The sequence below is a fragment of the Chinchilla lanigera genome, unplaced genomic scaffold (genome assembly GCF_000276665.1).
Source record: "Chinchilla lanigera isolate Chin_1 unplaced genomic scaffold, ChiLan1.0 scaffold00064, whole genome shotgun sequence".
Lineage (NCBI taxonomy): Eukaryota > Metazoa > Chordata > Mammalia > Rodentia > Chinchillidae > Chinchilla > Chinchilla lanigera.
The window spans coordinates 1,871,936-1,896,274 of record NW_004955465.1 but is presented as its reverse complement, the minus strand read 5'-3'; the positions used below and the strand labels follow the sequence as shown (position 1 = coordinate 1,896,274).

The 24,339-nt window shown below is 39.7% G+C and overlaps 1 protein-coding gene across 1 annotated transcript in view; it reads left to right on the top strand.

The window, feature by feature from the left end:
• Positions 1-24,339, top strand: part of Phactr1 (phosphatase and actin regulator 1) — a 520,403-nt gene that overhangs the window by 19,546 nt on the left and 476,518 nt on the right. The window contains exon 4 of the mRNA XM_005398816.2: positions 6,546-6,692. Within this exon, the coding sequence (XP_005398873.1) occupies positions 6,546-6,692 (147 nt within the window). The remainder of the gene's footprint in view (positions 1-6,545; positions 6,693-24,339) is intronic.

Below are 24,339 nucleotides of genomic sequence, written 5' to 3'. Positions count from 1 at the left end.
AGGGACCAAGAACTACTTATGAAAAGCCCTGTTCTCTTCCTACTATATTGTGGTCATACTTCTCTCATAGTCAAGTGACTATTCATATTTGAGATAATTGTCAGGATTTTCCACTCTCTTCCACTGGTCCATATATCTTACATTCGTGTTGTATTGTTTGCATTTATTATAATTATTAATATTGTCTACTACAGATCCAACAAATTTCTTCTTCTTTGTCAAGATTGGACTGTTTAGTCTTCTCCCTTTATGTTTTTTTTTTGTTTTGTTTTTTTGTTTTTTTGTTTTTCTCCAGTACCGGGAACCGAACTCATGACCTTGCACTTGCCAGGCAGGCGCTTTTGCTGCTGAGCTAAATTCCCAGCCCCCTCCCTTTATGTTTTCATATGCAGTATCAAATCAGGTTGTCAATGCAAAGAAAAACATGAGACATGTCTGGAATTTCATTGACGTTATAGATCAATTTGAAGATATTGATGCCTTAGCAATACTGTATCTATGTATTTATTTTATTTTAAAGAGAAAAATTAAAGTAACAATAGAACAGAATTTCAAAACAGATTAGTAGGAGAGCTACAATAATTAATACATGGTATATTGTCATCCTCATAGTAGTTATTCAGGGTACAAGATATAGGCATGATATCTTATACAAACAAAATTAGTGCAAACCTTTCTTTTCAATGAACTAAGAGAAACTAGCTGTATAACTATCTTAACTATCTTGTCTATAAATATATTTTTTCCTTTTCCCTTTCTTCCTTTCCTCTTTCCCTCATCACAGTTTGTGTTTTCCTCTGAACATTTTCTTCCCAATTCACTATATCTATTGTACATTTTGGATCTTATTTACATGTTCAGTTTTTCACACTAGTGAGACAATATGATGTTTACACATATGGGTCTGATTTATTTCACTTCTGAGTATGGTCTCAAGTTGTATCCATTTACCTATGAAATTCTCCAGTTTATTGTGTCTCAAATGTTTTCAACCCATGATGCCTTCAGTACTTGTGTATTTACCCCATTTCCAACTTACTTAGGCCTTCTTAACTTCTTTCAACACTTTTTCTAGTTTTTCACATTTATCTTTTGTTAAATTTATTCATAGGTTTTTGATGCTATTGCAAATGATATTTTAAATTTTATTTTTTAAATGTGCCAGTATGTTGCAATAAAATTGATGTTTCATACTAATATTACATTCAGTGATACTGTGAATTCTTAAAGATTCTGCATGTACACGATCATAATAATTTTATTCTTGCTTTCAAATCATGTTTTACCTCTTAAATTCCCCTTATTTGCCGTCTTGCTCTTTCCAGGACTTCTAGTACAGTACTGAGTAGAAGTAGTGATAGTGGACATAGTAAGGAGACTTTTCAAAATCTAAGTACATGGGTCTCATCCCTGAGATTCTGGCTCAGTAGGCTTTGACTGGGAACCTAGAAAATGCACATTTTACAAGAATTCCAAGTAACTCTGATGTAAGGGGTTCCTAACAGTGCACATTAAGCAATATTTTAGGAGATATATTTTACTCACCTGCAGAATTTCCTTAGTAAGATTGGAAGAGTGCACCCTTTTTTTCACTCCTTTTCTTACCTCCAATCTATTCCATGAAGTACCGGGAATCGAACCCAAGACCTTGTTCCTGCCAGGCAGGCACTGTGCCACTGAGCTATTTCCCTGGCCCTAAAATATTTTTTGAGTACCATATTGTGCTACCTCTCTTATTTTGGTTCTAGCTCTGGAAATAATATGCATGTAGGGTCTGGAGTTTTAAATTATTAACTGGTTTTCGAGAAGAAAAAAGTGTCTTTCCCTAGGCAAGCAGTCATATTTTAGAAATAAGCAATAATTGTCAAAAATTGCATTTGCAAATTGTTGAGGTCACTGTTGAATTTAATCCTTTCTCTCTACCTATTCACACCCACACTGGTGCACACACAATCATATGCATAGTTTACATGATGGAGTAAGTATGGGGAAAACTACATTTTGAATGATTCAAAGTTTCATCAAGGGCTGGGGATTTAGCTCAGTGGCAAAGCGCCTGCCTGGCAAGTGCAAGGTCATGAGTTCGGTTCCTGGTACCAGAGAAAAACCAAACCAAAACAAAACAAACAAACAAACAAAAAAGCAACAAAGTTTCATCAAATAGACTTAGATAATATGAAATCACTTGAAAGAAGTACTAATATCAAGCTTTTAGTTACAGATCAAAGGGAAAAGTGTATATTTTTAGGTTAAGAGATGAAAGATACCATAGATGTTTATCTTAAGGGGTAGAAATATAAGAATAGCTACAAATAAGTATAGAGTTAGGAAAGGGTATGGCCTTTAAGATCATATCCTCTGACTCTTAAGTTTTTATAGATGATTTAACTGTGTGACTCATCCTGGCAGAGTGATTTGTCCACTGTTTTCTGGTGACAGAGAAGTGATACTAGGATTGGCACCCACCACCCCTGACTCCCACTCCCATGTGCTTTCTCTGATGTCATCAAACATTTTATAATACTAAGCCATGAGCGCAAAAAGAATATCCAAGAATAAAGACTGTGGAAATCTTATGACAAGTCCACAAACAGGAGTCCTTCATATAGAATAAGAGTGGGGTATGAGAAAACAGATTGATTCTGTGAAAGGATTGTTAGACAGAGTGAAAGACAGAGATAAGAAACAGGGCAAAGTGAAAAGAGAATAAAAATTAACTGAAAGACAAAATGAACTAGGGAAGTGAACAGTGGAAGATAATAATCAGGAGTGAAATGTCATAAAAGAATTCAAGAGCATACAAAATGATGAAGTATTTTAAGTCCACTTTTATCAAAAGTTGATCTTTTTACTTTAGTAATAAAATAGTTCATAATGAAATAGTATGAAAGTATTACTTTAGTAATAAAATAGTTCATAATGAAATAGTATGAAAGTACATTTAATCCCCTTTGAAGAGGGATAAACCTAAAGTGGTAAAAATATTGAGTTCTTATGCTTCTTAGTCACTTTCTTATCACTGAGACCCAATACCTTGTACTGCAACTTAAAGGAAAGGGATATTTTGGCCCTCAGTTTGGAGAGGTTTCAGTCTATAGTCAGCTGACTCAGGGCCAGGTGGCATGGCAGAGGGGTACAAAGAAGAGAGAGAGCTTGTGGCATGGCAGACAGGAAGTAGAGAGAGACCAAGGGAGAAGGGGGGGATATACACCATTCCAGGCCACACCCTCAGTGACACAGTGACCAAGTTTCACCTCCCAGAATCATATTAGTTTTCTTTCCTTCCTTTTTATTTTTTTGTCTTTTGAGACAGGGTCTAGCCATACAGTTCAGGCTGGCCTTGAGCTCACTTTGTAGCCCAGGCCGGTCACGAACTCACAGTGATCCTCCTGTCTCAGCATCCCAAGTGCTGGGATTACAGGCGTGCGCCACCATGCCTGGCCATCACATTAGTTTTAGACTCATCATACCTCCATAGTCTAATCACTCCCCAAAGTCCCAGCTATGACCTCATGAGCTTTTGGGAGGACATCTAGATATAAACCATAGTACTAATCCTGTAAAGTGTTAAATGAATAAGAAACAGAGATTCAAAGATACACGTTTCTATATCAAAATTATTTGTACAAAAAATGAGAGAAACATTGCGAGAGGTAAGGCTACCTACTCCTGCAAATGACTTTAGCAAACCTGGCTAGTGAATAAAAATGCAAAGAGTTGTGGGAAATTCCAAATATTTTGAACATGCCACAGTGCATTATTTTAATGGAGGTATAGTTTATACAATTGTTTGAGTTTATTTCCTTACTTTTTTCACTCCCCTAAGAACCTAAACATTACAATTATACTGTTGGTTTACAGTAAAAATCTGAACTTTGATAGTTGATTTGATAAGCCAAAGATCCCTCTTGCTGTCTTTTGTAATAGGAGGATCTATTTCTAGTCTATTATTAACAGAAAATAAATATGATATAATGATAAGGCAGAAGTCATAGAAAAGTGAATGTAAAATGTGGCTAGTACACCAAATATATGTACTTACAAAATCAGTACACAGTCAATACACTGTCCATGAGTTCCACATACACAAAATCAACAGCAATAATATTAGAACAAATCACTTCTGTATCAAATACGTACAAATGTTTTGTTCATCTCATTATTCCCTAAATACAGCATAAGTTATTTATATCGCATTTACATTATGAAAGTTACATATATATATATATTATATATATATATATAATCTAATGATGAGATAAGTATGCCAGAAGATGTGTATGAATTCTATGTAAATACCATGCTATTTTAAATAAGGGACTTGAAAATTTGAGGATTCTGGTATCTGTGATGGGTGGAGGGATGCCCAGAAACCAATCCCCTGTGGGAACTGACTGCTCACTAAGGACACAGGGTTTGAAATTAGGCAGGTATGAACTTGGTTCCCAATTTAGCTACTCTCTAGTTATTCACCCTTCCTTCTCTACTTTTCTCTCTTCTCTCCATGCACTTTCCCTCCCTTTTCTCCTTCCCTTCATTCAAAAATATCGCTACAGCATTTACTATGTGCTAGGTTGATATCCTGAATGCATTCTTAGGGAGAACATGAAACATTTACAGCAAACACATTTGTCATGTATCCACATGAGCACAGGTGCAGATGCAGAAGCGAGCCAGACTTGGACCAACTCCCGGTAGACTAACAGTAGATACTGGAGGATGAGATTTAAGGACCAGTTGAAGTCAGATTGCCAAGACAAGCAGTTTCACATTAGAACTAACACTTAGAGCTCAAGTGGCTAGGGAGGCAGTCCAGGATTGGGAGGCCAAAGGAGGGGACAATTTCAAGAAGGATGGTTTGCTAAATGCTTCAGAGAAACCAGAAAAGAGTGAAGCTAACTGTTAGAAAGACATTGACCTTTTAAAATGGTCTTGATGGAAAGATGAGAATAGAAACCAGGGCTGGGATGAAAGAAAGGGATTAGGAGTAAAAACTGGAACCAGGGGGTCCTCCAGGACCGTGGGAAGGCTAAACAGAATGTCAAGGAAGTAGCATGGTAGAGACTGGGGAAGCTGTAAGGTCAAAGGCGGACACATCATTCCTAAACTGAAGAACTTCTGTGTCTATGTGAATGCAAAAGGCCAGGGAAGGTTTTAGGATGAGGAAATACAAAAGGAGAGAGAAGCAACAGCTGAGGTTGCAAAAGAAGCTTGCAGTCGGGGTGGCACTCCTTCCTCTAACTCTGAAAGGCACAACCTCACACCGAGATTCCCTTTGTACCAGAGGCAACCGCGGTGTAGGGGTATCTCTACTCCAGGAGAGCACTTATTAGATAGAAGAGTACCAGCATCAGGGCACAAAAAAGACCAAGTGACAGAAGTTGCAGAAAGACAAACATGAAAGAGTCGAGCCCATCAATAGGTCCAGTGGAAGCATCAAACCATCCTGATTTTCACCCCAGAGACCTTTCTGCTGCTTCTTCTGCATTGTGGGGAGCAATGGGGGACAGCAGTGCAAACGTTCAAAGGAGGAAAAACCCCTTGATCTTCACCTCTCCTTCAGAAACAATGACACAGGATGGTAGAGACTGCAGGTCCGCTCCAAAGACTGTCATTTGTGCAGTACACGACTGGATAGAGAGAAAAGTGGAGGTTAAGATGAATGGGTGTTTATGTAGAGATAAACGCATCCTAGAAGTTAGTGGCTGTAGCAGAGGGCCGCTCAATTCTGTGCGCAGGTGCCTAGTCTACCTGCAAAACTCTCATTTCTAGAACTCTTGCTGCCGAACTGCTTTCAAACTTGAATACACTTTCTCTCCACCTCTCCACCTTTAAGTTGTGAAGGGCAGATAAAGATCTCCTGAGGATCTCAGATCTGCCTCTATCTCTATTTGAGCTCTAATTTGGGAGGCTGGCCAGAGGGCTTCCCTGGCTACAATGTCCTCCTGCAGGACCAAGCTTGTAGGGTCTGCAGCTTGGCGCTTATACCCCAAGAGTAATAGGGGCTGCAGGCAGCACCAAGGCTGCAGCTCTGTGCCTGCCCTCCCCAGACCAGAGAATCCCCTGGATAGAGAGACCTTAGTGTGCACCTGAAGAGCAGGGTGAGCTTTGGAGGGAGAGGGCACGGTGCTGACTGGGCATCTTTGCTGTGCAGTCTTCCTTTTCGCATTAGGCTGTCTGTGCCAACAGCTGAAACCGGGGCTGCTGCGGGCAGGAGGCGGGCTGTCCTCTGGAGCACTGACCCCTGGGCGCTGCGCTGGGAGCGGGTTGGGAGCCCCAGGCACAAGCCAGGGATAGCCTGGGCTTTGCTCCAGTCCACAAATCCTTGACGGGTTTTCTTTCTCTCCCTTCACCCTTTTCTCTCCTTCGCTCTCTTTCTTTCTCTCTCCCTCTTTTTTCCCTTTTTCCCTCTCTTTTCCCCCTCCCTCCCCGTCCCCTTCCCCTTCCTCTCCCATCCCCCTTCCCATGTGTGAGCCTCTTCCTTTCCCCTCCTCCCCCTTTCCGCCGGCCTCCCTCCCTCCCTCTGCCTCTCCTCCTGCTCGCAGCTCGCCGGGCGACCCTGCTCCTGCCTCCCACATTAATGGCGGCATCTTCGGAGGATGACATAGACCGGCGGCCCATCCGGAGAGTGCGCTCCAAGAGCGACACGCCGTACCTCGCGGAGGCCAGGATATCCTTCAACCTGGGGGCAGGTAAGGACGCCCCTCGCGCCCGGCTCTGCTCGCCACCCAGCTCCTTCCCTCCCTCTCTGCTCCCGGCTGGCTCAGCCCCCGCCCCCGGTCCCCTCCCCAGATGCCCTGCGCCCCTGCCACGGCCGGGCGCTGCTGCTGCTCTTTGTGTGGAGGGCGTGTGCGCGCGCGTGTGTGCATGTGTGTGTGCGCGTTGCGGAGGTGGGGGAGGGTGGCGCGTGGAGCCCCACACCCGCCCAGGAGTCACACGAGGGCTTCCCCCTTCCAGCAAGAAAAGAAAGTGTTATCTGTTCTAACAATGATCCCCGGGATCTCCCAGAGCGCGGTGCGCCTGCTGTGGGCGGAGGGTCTGGTGGGTGAGGCTGGCAGCCCGGCTGCTACAGCGTGGAACTTGTTGGTGACATTCAGACTCTGGTGATTTGGACGGGTGAATGCCTCCCGGCTGGCTGGCTGCGGTGTCGGGGTGGAGAGAGGGGCGGGGCCGCCGTCTGAAGGAACATTTCCCTTGCTCCAAGCTGTTGGGGCAGTTGCAGAGCAGTCCTGGTGGTGCTTGTCCTATAAAAGCATGGTCTGTAAGACACAGGTTAGGGCGCTCGGTGCTGTCATTGGAACTAGTGCTCAAAGTGGCCCAGAAAGAATTAAGTGAAAAGATAGCTGAGGTAGAGGAGGAAGGGAAGAAAGGAGAGAGAACAGGAAGGAAGCTAGGGAGGGAGGGAAGGAAGGAAGGAAGGAAGGAAGGAAGGAAGGAAGGAAGAGAGGGAGGAAGGAATGAAGGAAAGAAGGAAGGGAGGAAAAGAAGGGTAGGAAAGAGGGAGGAAAAGGAACAGAAAGACAGAGAGGAAGGTAGGAAGGGAAAATAGGAGGAAGACTGAGGGATCCCCCAGTTGGCTCCACTTCCAGTTACCTAATAAGAGAAGCCAGAGTCTGCTGTTCCCGCTGCTGCTGCTCCAAACTCACTCCTGATGAGGTTACTCTGGGCAGAAGTTGTTCACCACTAAATCTGCAGTACTGCCCATGCCTGTGACCACTCAGCTTGGACCCTAGCCCCCGTCCCTTCCTCTCCAAAGTCTCTATTATTCTAGCAACTCCAGGGCAACCCGAGAACTTTTAGCTGCAGACTTACTTTCAAAATAAGTTTTAAAAAGGAGACAATACTTTTTTCTTTAAGAAATTAAACCCTTGAAAGTGGAACTGAGCCAAAGTTTGTGTGTGTGTGTGTGTGTGTGTTTGTGTGTGTGTGTGTGTGTGTGTGTGTGTGTGTGTTGGAGCAAAGAACCCCTGCAAATGAGGAGTATGTTATGTCCTGTTGAGGAGTTTGGATGAAAGAGAATATTGGGCATGAAAGAAGAAGCACTGCTAAGTGAGCACATTGTCAAGGTTGGAAGAGTGGGAACTGACTGTGTCAGAGTAGCTGGGTTGACCTGTGTGTGATTTTCCTGTGCTGGTGATTTGGTTATTTTAATTATATGCATCCTATTACTTCTGATATGATGACCTTTGAGTCTGGGGCTGAAGAAAAGGGAACTTCACTGAGGAAGCATTTTTTTGTGGTGTGCTGTAGTAGCTCATGGTGCTCATCTCAGAACTGTGAATTGAGAATCTATAGCTTCTAAATTCTACATTAAGCAGCTGGTCACAGGTTGTCTTTTAAAGGACTGGGAAGAGCTTCTCTTAGGGCCAAGATTATTTTCCAACTCAGTGATATTGAGAATTATTCCACTGGGCCCCCTGATAACAAACTCAGCTTTGATTCTTCAGTGTCTTTGCCTTAGTACAGAAGAAAAGGAGCTAAAGCAGCAGTTTGTAAAGCTTTCTTATTTTTTTTTTTTTACCTTGTGCTAGTACTTTTATGACAGCACAATAAAATAAAACACTAAATGAGAGTTTCAAGTTTCAGCTACTACTCAATTACTTTGAACCACTTTGCCAACAGATTAAACCCAGTGACTTGCAAAGTTTTATTTTGGTCAAATTGCTCTGGAGTCCAATTAAAAGACTGACTCAGGCAGGACTTGCCTCTTTGTGGTCTGGAAATAAGCCGGACAAGTATTACGTACCCTCTGTATGTCCCTTTAAAAATCCCTAAGTGCAAAGTGGCAAGAGAGAAAGAGAAATGTGTGGAAAGGACCTTTATAGAGTGGAAAGGGCCTGTCTCCAGGAGCTCTTGGCTGCGGTCTGGGAGCTGTCCTCTCTCTGTGGTGCTGAAGCGCAGAGTGGGGAGGCAGAGAAGGGAGGGGTGCTCAGGCTCTCTCTACTAAGATCTCTAAGATTTCCTAGGGAAAATGCAAGAGATGTGGACAGCAGAAACTTTTCTATCCCTGCCCACCTATATTTGCCGCCTGTTTGCTACTCTTCACGCCCACTGCTCTGCTGCTCAAATCAGGCGTTCTTTTGCTCTAATTTTGCACCGGCTGCTCGCTCCTGGGGCTTTGTTTATTTTCCGGCTGGTTTCTGCTTGCTTTCCTAACAAAGTGAGATGCACTCGCAGATGTTCCTTTCCCCCGCATTTAAAAGTAATTGTAACCCCTGATTTTAGAAAGCAAACAGCCTTGTTTATCTCCTTGAGCAGCAAGTTGTAATTAAACTATTAGTGCCGTTATCAGCATTGCTGAACAGAGAAGCCTGCAAACTCCCAATAAATTACACAATCTGGGCACAGTAAGACTCGTGTTTGTCCATAATAGCAATTTACAAGCAACTTAGCAAGCGTGAACTCCTTTGCCCTTTTTTTTCCTCTCATACCTCCAAACACTTATTTATTGTTTATTCTTTCCTGAGATATTCTTTACTTTTTAAACTGCTTCTGTTAAACACTCCCTTTACTGCAGACACTCATTATGTGTAAATCCATACTTGGTATTTTAGAGGTTTAACATTTCTTCAGGGAAATAAGTACACATTTTACTTGGCTATCTTAAAATCACTTGACTACCAAATTTCTTCCACTAATGTGCACAGTCACTAAAGTAAGTAGATGAGCAATTTGAATATTAATTAAATACTAAAACATTTCTTTAATTACACCTTGCCCAAGATAGTATTTATTTATTTATTTATAATATTAATTAAATACTAAAACATTTCTTTAATTACACCTTGCCCAAGATAGTATTTAAATAATATCATTTTGGAAAGAATGCCACAGGTTGAATGAAGGATATATTTCATCACCAATAGTCCCAAATCAAAGTACAGCACCAAAATGTTGGTCTTTCATCTCTACATGAAGATGTTAATTTCCAGATTCAATCTAAACTTAAAAAGCTGACAATAGAAATTTTCTAAATTATATCTTTTATTTGTATGAAAGAGTATCTTTTCTAGGTTTTAAACTCCTGTTTAACATCTAGAAGAAGTAAATATTGATTGCTGAAGACAGTAGAAATGATGAAGGATATTAAGTCAATAAGTTTGCTGAAGGTGATCCGGATATATTAGGCCTCATTTGAAACATGGGAAGTGGGTTTATTTCCTGAGAAATTCAAATGTGTTAAAAAGACATTCTGTAATAGAAGAGTATGTTCACACATTAGTAGCAAGTGTTTCCGATTATGTTCTCACTTAGTAATGAACATCATTGACATTTAGCTTGCAAGAACTCAACCTGCCTTATGAAGTCAATCACTCACTGCATTAAGTGAATAAGGTGAAGATTTGCAGCCCATATGGCAGGTTCTTTCCTCTGCTTCCATATATTTTATTTATCTTTATACTGACAATACATAGAAGAGTATCCAGAATATAGAAGGTACTAAAGGGCCAGGATGTAGCTCAGTGGCATAAGCACTTGCCTGGCAAGCCTGAGGTCATGAGTTTGATTCCCAGTACCAAAAAAAAAAAAAACAAAAACAAAAACAGAAGGTACTAAAACTCAGAAGTTATCTATAATTACACACTAAAGTAAATGAAAGTGTTATGATAAGCAGAAGAAATTAAACACATCTAAAATTTCTTAAAAGGATATCAAATAAGGAAGGCTAATCACCATGATGATGTAGGAATATTTAAAGCCCAGAAACAATACCAAGCATTATTGAGGTGAATAAGCACTTTTCTAATTCTAAGGTGGTTCACACATTTTTGATAGTTTGGAATGACTTTATATGAGAGAGATTTTCAAATGTAAGACATAGTCAACTCCAGCATGCTTATGGTCTTTGTAGAGCTGAGATCCGTTTTGGTGCCTAATACCACCTAAGCATAGCTGTTTATGACTTCTATTGGTCTCTTTCACTATGTCAGGCCCAGAAGATAAAGGCAGTTAGAATCGGCTTGCTCTCTCTGGGGCATAAAATTAGATTGAAGTTAAAAGTTGGAGCTCAGAAGATGTATTTCCTGCTTTATTGAGAAGGAAAATCTTTATCTCTTAGCCAAATTATGAAAGCCCATGGTACTAAGAAATGGCAACTCGGAATATCCGATCATCACTTAGTGTTGGGAACTGTCCCTGGACAAATTAGGAACATTTTCATACTAAACTGAGACTGTTTTATCAATCCAAAGTGTGGTAATCATTGTCCTTTACTATTTCACTGAAGGAACATAGTGTATACCTTGCAACATTTTTGTTACTGATTTCACACTGAAAGCAGGATGCTATGGCTTTAGTGTTTCATGTGGTGGCCCAGATTCTCCTTTTATGAGTTGCTTCTCTTCTGTTCAATTACTGGAATTCAAATGACTGAAGACATCGCTGAGCTTCCTTCCTTTGGGCCATAGTTAAAAACAAGCTAACCTGATAATCTGTTGTCTTCCATTAAGGTGGTACAAAAAAAGAGCACCCCAGATAGTATGAATAAGTATAAACAAGCTACAGGACAGTAAGTAATGAACAGTATGAATACCTGTGTAGATGTTGAGCTTCGCCATTTACCATGTCTTTGTTTCCACAACAACTTACATATTTATGAGACAACTGGAGCAGAAAGTCTGTATTGGGTGATTTAATATTCTTTGCATCTATGGTTTGAGCATTATTATTATTTTTTAAAACATCCAAGTATTATATTTACTATTACCTTATGACCAAGCAGTAAATTATTCTTCATGTTGGCTGTACATGTCTGAATAATTTAATTCCATGGAACCCCACAGAAGCATGTTTTGTATGGAAAAATGAGAAGAGTCTAAAGTTTATTTTAATGCATCTCTTTATGATGGCCATGGGCAAATTATTTAACTTCTCTGAGCTTTATTCACTCACCTCTAATTTGAGGAATATAAATTTAAACTCTCTAAAGCCACATGCAATCTCAAAATAACTTGTGCCTCTAATTTTGGCTATATTATTGAATATGAGTTATACCACTGATTTTATATAAGTATAGTCCTATTTATGGTACATAGAAGATAAGAGAATTACAATAAGAATGAAAATAATTGGTCACAGCAAAGTGATATTGAATTTTCAAAGAATAAATGTATATTGTATAGACACACTTCTACATTTAAATTATTTTTAATTTGTACATTAAAGATTAACCTTAAGCAGGCTAATATTCTAAAATACTTGTCCCGTGACTGAATAGGATATTGGTGAAATCATAGGAATAAATGGAGAATTAATAAGCAAAATATGAATCTACTTCTTAATTGACCTTTCAACTGTTTTAAAATATTCTCTTTTATAATTAAAATTAAATAAATGTGCAAGATCTATATTTTCCCTTTAATCTTTTAGAATGCCAGGGGAGTTAAACATGTATGCACACCAGCTCGATGGAGGATTTAGAATTGTTGTAATGTACTCCTGTGGAATTCAGAGGGAGTAGTCCTAACCTAGGCACCGACCTGGCCACAAATTATAAAGAACTGCTTTCCTTTTTTCTTCATTGACATAAAAGCTGATAGAGGCAAATACATTACTGATCATCATAAATACAATAATGACACATTAATATATTTTCATACTTTTAATACTAAAACAAATATTTTAAGCATTATTTATGTAGTTATTCCTTGATTTATGCAACTTAAATTCATAACCAGTACTTAGTATACAAGCCAAAGAGTTAAGATTTGCGCGGAAACACAAATTGTAGAGCTGACTTTTCCCACCTTCCCTTAAAGCAATGAAAGAGGACATACTGTATAACTAGTAAACAAGAAGGAGTCTTAAAAAACCCAGATACATCGTGTTCCACATGTATTTCACCACTGTCCTTGCCCATTTTGGTAGGTAATAAGCTGGATATAATTTTCAGGGGGGAAATAGGATATGTTCACATTTTTTTTTTCCAGTACAGGGAATCAAACTCACAACCTCATGCTTGCTAGGCAGGCGCTGTGCTGCTGAGCTAAATCCCCAGCCCCATGTTCACATTTTAAATACTGTAATTTATAAGTCTTTTATACAATGAAGGATAATTAAATAAAAGACAAAAATCAATTTTATGGCCTTATTAAATGACGATGGATTCAAGTGACTTTCTACAAAGGTTACCAAAGCACAATAGGAATGATCTCACCCTCGTAGTTATTTAACATTTATGAATTTAAGTGCTGTGTAAAAGTTTGTAAGTTTCTTATTGATTTTTTCTGCATTGCTTGCACACCCTAAACTAACAGCTCAGCAGCGGAATCTCTGATAGTAGATACTTGGGGTGTCGCTGTATACACGACGCTTTGGTTTTGTAGCTGTTCTGAACTTCACCATGCTCATTTGCCTTTTATACATATAGAAAGTCCCATTATCCCGAATTTCTACCAACCAAACCAGAAGTTGATTTAATATTAAACCATGGTTTAATCTAAGATATAGAGAGTTTTATTACTCTGAAATTTCTCCTTTATTGTACCTATAGTCTGTATTTCAAGGGTGGGAAAGAATAATGTGGTACCATTCAATTAACAAATATTAATTGAACAGTTAACTATGTAGCAGACCATTGTAGACAGTTGGTATAGACTAATGAACAAACAAATAGACCTGACCCTCGTGAACTTTAACTTCTGAAAATGGATCATGAACAATAAAAAATATGGACGTTGAGTACCCTTTATACAAAATGCTTTTAGGACCAGAAGGGTTTCAAATTTTTTCTTTATTTTGGATATTTACATGGACATTTGTTAGCTGAGTATCCCTAATCAAAAAATGCAAAACCCTGATGATGTTGAAAAATTTTGGATTTTGGAGCATTCTTTAGATTAAGGATACTTACCCTGTAATAAATGTCATAAATTAATACATGTTTAGGCCAAAAAGAAAAAAGCAAGTGAAGAGGTGGAGCAAGAATGGATTGCGATGTTGGCAATGAGGGAAGGAATTTGGTCAAAGTTCTTCAATGCAACTGAAAGGATAGTATCATTATGGGTGGAGAAGAAGCCGAGGCAAGGCCAGGAGAAAGTCTCTAAGCCAGGCGTGTTTCCGGTGTGGCAAGGAGCCCAGCGTGGCTGCAGGGGAGTGAGTGAGGAGAACAGTAAGAGGGGAGGTTGGGAGAGCAAGAGAAACCCGATCACACAGGGTCAGGTGGGCCACTGAAAGACTTTTATTTACATTTAGTGAAATGCAGGGCGGCAGAGGGGTTTGAGCATAGAAAGAAACTCGCAGATTTTCAAAAGATTACTGAGGCTACTGTGTTAAGGAAAGACTTTCTTAGAACAGTGAGGAAACAGGTAAGGCAGTTTGAAAAGTATCACACTCAGCTAGAGAAGCCATGGTGGCTCATCAGTGAGGCAGAACCCAGCAACAGGAAGTGGTCAGAGTCTGTGCCTCTTTGAAGGTCTGTCCAATAGGCTTCGTTGTTGGACTGCATGTGGCTTGTGAGAGAAAGAGAAGATCAAGGATACTGATTGGCTGGGAGGAGAGAGGGTGGTTGTGGTTACTGCTGAAATGTTCAGGAATTCCCCAATACAATTGAGTCAAGTGTGAGAGGTGTACTAGACATCTAAGTGGAAGTATCAAACAGGCAATTACACAAGTCTCAGTTTCACAATGAGGTTGGACTAGAAGTAATATTTGAGCCATTAGTATGTATAAAGCACTTACTATATGGAGAGCATTTAGTAACATTTACTGTGTCAACGATGTTACAAGCATTTGTTCATTTATTTCTCACAAGGACCATAAGTGATTGGTGTTATTATTATTGTCCTTGTTTTATCCACATGGACACTAAGCCATAGAGAAGTCAAATAACTGAGTGAAGGTAGGGCAGCTAATAAGAGGAAGAACTAGAATTGGAATCATGTTCTATATGACTTCAAAACCTACATTCTAAATGGCCATGATTTACCCCAGGAGAGCAAGCTAATATTACCAGCTTCAGTCTGAGGTCACATTTAAAATTAAGCATAGCTGAAAGAAAGAGAGATGAATTAGGGAAAGATCCTAACTCATTTTAAAAAATATAGGACTCATTGTAAGAAATACAATGTATACATAATAAAATCTTCCCCCAAATACCTTAAAAGTATTCAAGTGAAAGTGCAAACATATTCTGGTGTCTCCTATGTTATTCTAGGTCACTCCTTCCTATTCCATGCCACCCTAATACATTTCAATTATCAAAATGCTTATCTGACCAATGTATATGATTTTACAGCCCACAGCTACAAAAGCATGGCTTAATTGGTGGAGTGCTAGGAGCTACTTCTAAAATCAGAAACAGTATTTGCAAGGAAGTCCCTTTTGATTCTTCTCTATGGCTAAGAGTGTAGTAAATTCATTCTCCTACCTGGACATGAATTAAGGAAAATGAAAGAGAATCCCAAAATCAAGGCCCACTTAGCCCTCAGACACTTTTAATTTTAAAAGCCCACAAAAATGTTTTAATTTCTTTTAAAGTTAGAAGAAGGCAAAATGAATATAAAGCAGCCTGTAGATTTTTATCTTTATACAGCATGGTCATAAAATGCAGTTTTTAGCACATTTGGTAGTAAAAGGTGTCCACAAAGTCAAAAATGCTTAGACCCTGTGAAGTCATAAAGAGCCCTGCAAAAAAAAGGGAAATAGAGACACCGGGAAAGACCTGTCTTCTCCAAGGTACTTCAGTAGTTGTGAACATATACTCTAGAAAACACTTCCTGGGTTCTGATACCCATTTTGCTACTGATGAGCTGTGTGACTTTAGACAAGACATTTAACTCTGTTCCTCAGTTTTCTCACCTGTAAAATGGGGCTAATGGTAGTGACCATCTGGTTATCTTGTTTTGAAGACCAAAACAAGTTATAATTTAATGAACCTTAAACCTAGAATAATGTCGGCATATAGTGAGATCTCATTAGCATGAAGTAGAGAAGAGGTTTATATTTCTCTTTTCTGCTTCATCTTTACTTTATGCTTTCAAGAGACTACCCCCAAAATTGATACCCTTTCTGGACCATATCTTATTTCCATGAGAAAACCACACAGATTCCAAATTCAGAAATGCTCATGTAAGGAGTAACATTTCCTGGAGTTAAGTTTTACTCTTACTCAGTCCCTCTTTCTTAGATTTACAAAATGAATAAAATACCCCAAAATGGGAAAAGTAATCAATCATCCCTAGACTCTGAAAATTACATGAGAAGTAGTCTATCCTCTGACTAAAATTGATTGAAACTACCTTGAAATATATTTTGAAAATGGCCACACAAAAGTCAGAAAAACCTACTGGAAGTTCTGATAACCTTCTGAATTTGGAGGAAGGCTTGACTGGCAAGGGAACAAAGAAGGATAGAGAGTTACAGGGAAAAGAAAAGAAGGAGGTTAATATAGGACAGGATCAAGAGAGACAATACAACTTTTCAGTCTGAGAGGCTATCTGTATAGGTCAGGTGAGTGCATAAAAAATCCCCAGAACCTTAGCTGTGGGAAGTTGAGAAGAATACCTGCTCAATGATTAGTTTGGAGATTTGCTGTTTCCAAACCCCATGTCTACTACTTAGGAGCTCAATCATTTCTTTGACTCTTGGAAACTGTAATGTGTGGATAACACCTTGCCTAATTAACATTGCTTCTTTGAGACCCAAATATGAAAATACTTTGCCAGCAGGCAAGTGTCAAATAAAGGCCAGAAACAGATGTGGTCTGGGTATGCAAGACAGCTTTCCACGGCAAACTGGTGAAAATAAGGCACAGAAATAAAAATATGAATAAGAAACTGACTCTCCCTAAATTGTTGCCTTTGCCACAACCAAAAAGTCAGCCTAATAGTTCAAAGGGGCTAATCTACCATTTACTAGTTTCTAAATATAAATCATGTTCATGTCTCTGGTCTTGCTTCTCATCATTATACAAAATGAATCTTCTTAGGATATTATCACTTGACCAGATTCTTGAATCTTACAAATGTTTTGGAGTTGGAAAAAGTTTTACCTTCTTGGTACAGTCCCCTCAGTTCAGCTTTCAACTTGATGACAGTATTGAAGACGAATCCTATAATTTTGAAGCTAAAAGCAACAAAACCCCACACTCAGCCAAATAGAAGGCCATGTGGGACATTAGTCCAGCTTGGCACAAGACAGACACTCAGCTAAATAACCAGGTGGTGCCCTTCTTTGCAGTCCTCTTTGTTCTTCACCCTCCCCTTCCTCCCTCAACTGAATGCCCTAATTATTTGTTTTGAGCTCACAAACACACAACCAGAAGTTTCAAAGCAAAGCCTCCCTTTCTGAGAGGAAGAGACTTAAATGTCCCCTGTGGATCTGCGGAAGTCTAGGGCTGTTCATTAACTCCCACTTACACCATGGAATTACAGTTTGCACAGCTGCGGGACCAGCTGCCTTGTGTTCACTGAAGACCATGCCACACTGCCTTGGAGCACTCCTGCTCTATCCGATCATGATACATGCCTGTAACAGCTAAGAAGCCAATCTTTCAGTAAGAGAGTGACTTCAGCCAGGAGCTGCAGCATAGGACTTCAAGCTGCCTTTTGTGTAAAGAAACTTTAGGCTAAAAACAATTTCTCCACATTCATGTTGTTCAGTTGATACAGAACAGACAAAAACAAAATTATGAATGATTGAGGATGTTATTCACTTATTTATTTTCACTGAGTGTTACAGTTTTGAGACTCCTCCTAAGCTACTAATGTTATTCATAGAACAAGTAAAACTTTTTAGGCAGTTGTTTGGGGCTGGAGCTGTGACGAGTAATCCCTACCACACCAAATTCTTGTTAATCACTGGTTCCTTATTACACATAATTTATCGCCCACAGTTTTCCTGCATGTAATTTATGGTTTCTGACATAAACTTTATCATAGGAGACATTTGGTTAATGGGTTCTAAGCAAATTAGATGCTCAGTAGTTTACTGCAATGGTGCAAAATTTCACAATGACTAAGTCTTTTTTCAAGTTATAAAGAGCCTCAGGTATCATTCCTTTATCCTTTCATGGAGGAGGTACATTGTGAATATGCAGAAATAAATCACTAATGTGATTTCTGAAGTTTAGCCAAAGGTGGTCCCTATGCTCCATGTATCATTCAGTCTCAGAAATCCTGCTCCTGCTATGAAGCAGCCAGACAGCCTTGCCAACAACCACTGTAAAGGAGGCTCCATTTGCTGTTTAGTTCATTTGAAAATTCTTTGTTTTTCATATATTTACACCTATGGGGAAGGTAATATGCTTTCAAGTATCCTGAGAACATTTGTATTTCTAGAAACAAAATATTCACTTCGCTTTTTCTTATCCACTAAAATCTGACTCAAACCATGTTACCACTTGGCTCATAGAGCAGCAACCAAATAAATGGAGTGTGTGTTAAGTGTAAGACCAACTGGAACTATCCATAAAAAATAACATCAGGTCAAGCCAAACTAAGCTCAAGTTGGCCTTAAACTGACTTCATTGGCCTCTGAGTTACAGCTCATATAATATGATTGGTGTGAACAAATCTTGTTGTAAACCTACCTCATAAAGAAATATATCATCTGTAGAGCCCTTTCCTAAGCCCAATTATAAGAACAATTCAACAGAGTTATAGCCACTAGAATCTGCGTCTCATAGCCTCTGTGATACTGGTTATTAAAGACAGTGGAGTAGAAATACCGAGGTGGAAAGGGTACCAGTGACAATTTAGGAAACACAGGGGCTGGGGATTTAGCTCAGTGGCACAGTGCCTGCCTGGTAAGTGCAAGGTCGTGAGTTCAATTCCTGGTACCGGGAAAAAAAAAAAAAAGGAAAGACAGAGCTACGTCTGGCAAAATCACACCATCAGGTATTGCTTTGCTTATCTCTTACTGCTATATTATTAACTCCATTTACTATATGTAGTGTGTCTTTAAAAAAATCTGTAAGCAGACCCTTTATACACAAATATGAATATATTGTGAGTATCTCACTGATTTAATTGTGGTGGAGGTCTAGAGGCTGCACAGCCAGGAGTGGGTGCAAAAAGTCAAGGGGTTAAGTGTTATGGCTGAGATCTAGAAAGTCCCCTCAGTTTAGATCTGGAATGTCCCCTCAAAGGCCCGTGTGCCCAGAGCTGGGACTTTGGGAAGGTGATTGGATCCTGGAGACTCTATAATTCACTTGGTTGTCCCGACGTGGAACGTGGCAGGAGGTGTGTTACTGGGAGCATGACCTGGAAGGGTGCATTCTGGTCCCCAGCTTCTCCCTTCTCTCTGCTTCCTGGCTGCCAGGGGTTGAGCAGCTTTTCCTCTACCATCTTGTTTCTGCATTACAGCAAGCCAACCATGGACTGAAGCAGTGAGCCCAAATAAACCTCCCTTCCTTTAAATTGTGGGTCTTGGGTATCTTGTCCCTGCAACAGGCAAGTGACTAAGCTGATAAGTAAAAGTTTAAATTCCAGGCTTCCTCAGGAGGTGAGCTTCCCACTGACTTGCGGCACATCATCATGCAGAGGAGGAGGAATATCTCCGGGGATCATTGGTCCCGTGGGAGGTGTTCAAGTGATGTACAGGTGAAGTGACTGTCTGATCACTGAGCTACTCGAGGACGCTTTGCATTATAGAAGATAAGTGGATTTTTGTCTCAGACCTGAACTTGAATTTTGACTCTACCGGACAATTTTAGGGTCAGTTTATGAACATTAGGTTGCTTACCTATAACATGGAAATACCCAGATCTCAGAATTATGAGAATTGCATGAAGAGGGACTATAGAACATAGTGCCTGGCATAGTCATTACACAATAACTACCTTTCAAAAATCTAAGCAAGAAACAGGCATGGTTTAGTTTATTAACACAAAATCTTGATATTGTATCACAATTGCAATTATTTCATTACATTTTCATATTCTCATAGGAAATGGTAGGATAAGAAAAGAAAATATAACTTTTTATCTTTACCATGATTTATTTCTTTAAATATGAATCTAATAAGCATCCATTAAAGGTCTTCTGTATACTTAATACAATTTAGCAGTTTCATCAACAATTAAATTCATTGGTACTTACAACATCTAGAAAGGAAGGGTGTCTTTTCTGAGGGAAGGAAATGTATCTTCCTTAGTCACCCCTGAATCTGCATGGAGAGTAGAGGACATGGCTTGTAATGTATGTAAAAAGTACTTGAGTGAAGGATGGGACCAGAGCCATGGCAACGTGGCTATCCCTCCATCTCTATACCAAGCTTGTGGGAATTATTCATCCTCTGGTTACACCTGTGGGTATCTCCATGCATTTGGTCCTTATTGCTTGTAACAATATCTGCATGCAGAATCTTTAGAGCAAGGAAAGAAACCTTAGAGCTACTTGAAGACTAGTCAGATCTCTCAGTGCTGCTGTATATACTCCTTTAATCCCTCTTATTGTCAAAGAAGGGTTCAGGGACCTGATGTTCTCTATAGAGTTTGTGCTTAGCTCATAAAAATGTGGAAAGTATTATGCTGAGTTTTCCTCATGTCACTTTGCAGTTGCAGCGGCGCTTGCAGTGATACCATCAGCCTTTCTTCATCAGTATTTGGTTCACAGCCCCCTCTCAGTTCTCCCCTCAACATGAAGAAAGAATGTAGTGCAGTTCTTGCAAAGAAGCCTGGATATTTAATCTACATTTCAAGGAATGCTCTTGATTTTGCCTATTTTGAAAATGTAGAGATAGAAATGAAGTAGGTACTGAGAATAACCATAGTATGTTTCTCCTCATTCCCCAGAATGTTTTCTTTTTGAGCTGTGTTATAGGAACTGACGTCCTCAGGACAAAATCACAGGAGCCCCCCATGTTATACATTTCTGAAAATCTTCCCTAAATTTTACAAAGTGAACAGTAATGAAATTGAAATAAGGCATCCTGTGTTGAAACCATCTTTCATCTCCAAGTCTTTAAAGTATAAACTTGGATTAAACAGAATTATTCTTCAATTCCATTCTGTACTCAGGCTGCCTTAAGATTATGAGTAGGAAAATTATTTAAGTATTTAAAGAATTGAGCTGATAGAAACCTTAGACAGTATCTATTCCAACTAGCACACTTTGAAAAAGGAAATTATGACTGACAGAGCTCTGTGGACCCTAAGTTAGGAAAAGAAATGGAAAAGGAAAACTCTGCAGAATCTAAGCATGTAGTGGTAGGTCAGTTCCACAGGTATGATGGTACCAACTCACACAGTTTCACAAGATTTGTCTATGCACATTTCTTCCATCAATGACATTTCTTTAAAATTGGTCATGGAGAAAACTGAGAATCAACACATACTCCTATAAATTAGAGCACTGGTTGCTAACCTTTTTTATCAATACAATTGCACAGTACCCAGACTTGAGTCTACTATTTGGTAGGCATGCTTTAAGTACTAAGTATCTATGCAAGTAGTCTAGGCAAATGTTTTGTTTTGTTTTGCGGCCAAAAATTAACAGAATGATTTTGCTTGATCAATTAAATTTGGCCACTTGACATGCTAATGTTTATTCCCTTCAAGGGATCTAGGGATGTGTTGATAGGTAACTTTATGATTGTTTTCCCATTTTTAAAATGGAAAAATCAATCTGGCTATGGTAAAGAATTAAAAACATCTCAACTGAAAACAGTCTTCAGTTTTAAAGCAGATATAAATATGTATGACACGGGTATATTTAAACAACTTTCCATAGAAAGTATTTTATCACCTTACATTATACTTTGGACACTGATGAAAGTAAAAGTCAATTGATATTTGCAGTTCTTTCAATAAAAAGCTGAAGGTGGTCAGCATCCCCACATATTATGCAGCACTTCCACGTTTGCACCTAATGTTACCACAACACATTAAGTCTACTGGTGCATTTACAATCAAGTAACTGTGAGTCATTTCCAGGGGCTCCGTCCTGGCCTTGCCAGCCGGACAGGTGCATCTAGAAGCAAGAAGTAAGCAGCTATTTAAAATTCCCCTCGTCTCTCTGCTCATCACAATTGTTTAACTACATCAAACCTTTTTAAAAATACTCATATGTAGGCCTTACACAGACAGCCTCCATAAATCATATTTATATATTTGCAGGTCAAATAAGTTTTTAAGCCATGTGGGGCAATATTTTGTTTGCTTGTTTTTTGAGTAGTTGCCAACACGTAGAGAATGCAGCTACAGATGGAGTGAAGTCTCCTAATAGGTACCTGACTGGCCGTAGGCCTAAACAAACCTCCTTAACACGCTTTCCTTTCTCTTTCAAGTAGCACCCAGTAACAGTCATGAAAGAGTACACATGCATGCACTGAGAAACCAAATTTGAATTTTACATTTATGCACAGAGGTTGTGTAGGGTGATGATTGATAACGTTTGCTTCTTTTGTGCATATTAAAGCTCTCCAGGGCATGTTTTCAAGCACTCTGACATACGGAAGAAAATGTATAAATGGATTCAGAATGAGAGATCACTCAGTAAGAAAATAGCCTAAGGATGAAAAATTCCAGGAAAAATAATCAGACAAACTTTAAAGGTGTTAATGAACATTGTTTGTGTGATGTAAGGATATTCGAGCTGAATACATGAACCAAACAGAAATTGTAAGTGGTATTCAGCATAAATATTACTGCAAAATGGGCTTTCCATGATCTTTGATGTAGAAAGTGAGACCTAGCCCATCAGGACAGTTTGATTTGTCATTTGATAACTAGAATTGCTTGATTTTGATGAGTTTATGACTAGGTAAACAACATTACTTAATGAATTACGATGCCATCAAGTTCCCTTTTTAGAGGATATGTCCTGAAAGGAACAATCATCACCATCAAACCCTGCTGGAACAACAGATCCTGGGAAGTGTCCATTGGAATGAAGGACAGATTTTACTTACCTTTGGATTATGGTAGAGCAAATTAGTATGAATGGGCAAAACCATTGTTTTTAATTTGCTTTCTCTTTTTGAGAAAAGAATGAGTTGGTTTGAGTTGAGGTATATGGGTTAGACCATGATCTATGGAGTCCATTTCATGGAGATTGAATCCCACACATGGCCTTGAGTTCCTTGATGAAGCCCCCTGTGTCTTTCTTCCTCTTGGATAAATGGCATAGTAATTGCATCTGTTTCACAGTTGTGAGGATTAGATTAGGCAACACGCATAAAGTCGTCAGGATGGTTTTGGGTACGCAGTGAGCACTCTGGAAATAGTCATTGGTGTTATTAGAAGAGACTGCTAGCCCAGTCAGCCAAGGATGTTAATGAACTGCAGAGACTTTGCTCCTGCTGGGAGAAGAGCTGCAGACAGGCTTAGGCTAGCACAGCCAGCTGGCTCCGCTGCAAGATCCCTCCATGAGTTGATGTTTTCACTTTGGTCCCCCCTTTGGCACAGATCTGCTTAGAGCCTAGGAGCAAAATCTCTTTAGCCCCCTGGGTGGAAGCCTTAAGCAAGCTGTCCAACCCCACAGTTCAGGCTGTGACTAGGCAGATTCGAGTCTCTTAGGCAACTCAATTCCTGGGGTAAACTATTTAACTCAGTAATCAGGTAAAAGATGTGATATACCAATGGTTAGTCAGTTATTATTCTAACCACTCGGGATGGTAATACAATTTGAAATGTCACAGGATGTGGGAAGCAGGGTATGAGTCAGTGAGGACTTCAGGTCCTCGTACCATTCCTTTGGAAAGACTCCTTGCTGTGTCCTCCCATCATGGGGACTCTTACACTTGTTTTACAACTCTGCCAGAACAGTGACAGTAGTAATAGAGTTTTAGGTATTAACACCTCTGTTTTACAAGACACGTCTATTTAGCATCGCCTGTGCTTAGACCATGTGCTAGACACTGGGGACAAAGATAGGTAAGCATCCCCATCGTTCTTAGGACCCTGACTCTGGCTGGGCAAAGGGATTATAAACAGATGGAGATGTAGTCATATAATAGTCAGAGCATTACTAGACACAGAGAATGATGAGACCATCCTGCCTGGGAGAGTCAGGGACTCTTTAGAAAGCAGGGTTCGCAGGCTGGTTCTCAAAGGACAAGTAGAATAGGATCATTCCCAAGGAATTAGCCATGTGTAGAGGGACATAGGAGAATAGTTTCAGGAACCAAAGGGCATCTTAATGAGAGTAAATAGCTTGAACAAGGTGCATTTAGCATTTAGCTTCCCCTGGTTTACAAAATTGTTTATGCATTTCTTCAAAAATAGCCATAGATTATCAGCACAGCACCACAGAGGCCATAGGGATACCAAGGTATCTCTTCCTCGAGGTACACAGATGTGGAGGATAGCTGTGGAATGGCAAAGCAATGGAACAGTAGGGATTGAGTGATCTCCACACTGTAGAACAGCAGACAACTAGGATCTGCTTCACAGTGAAG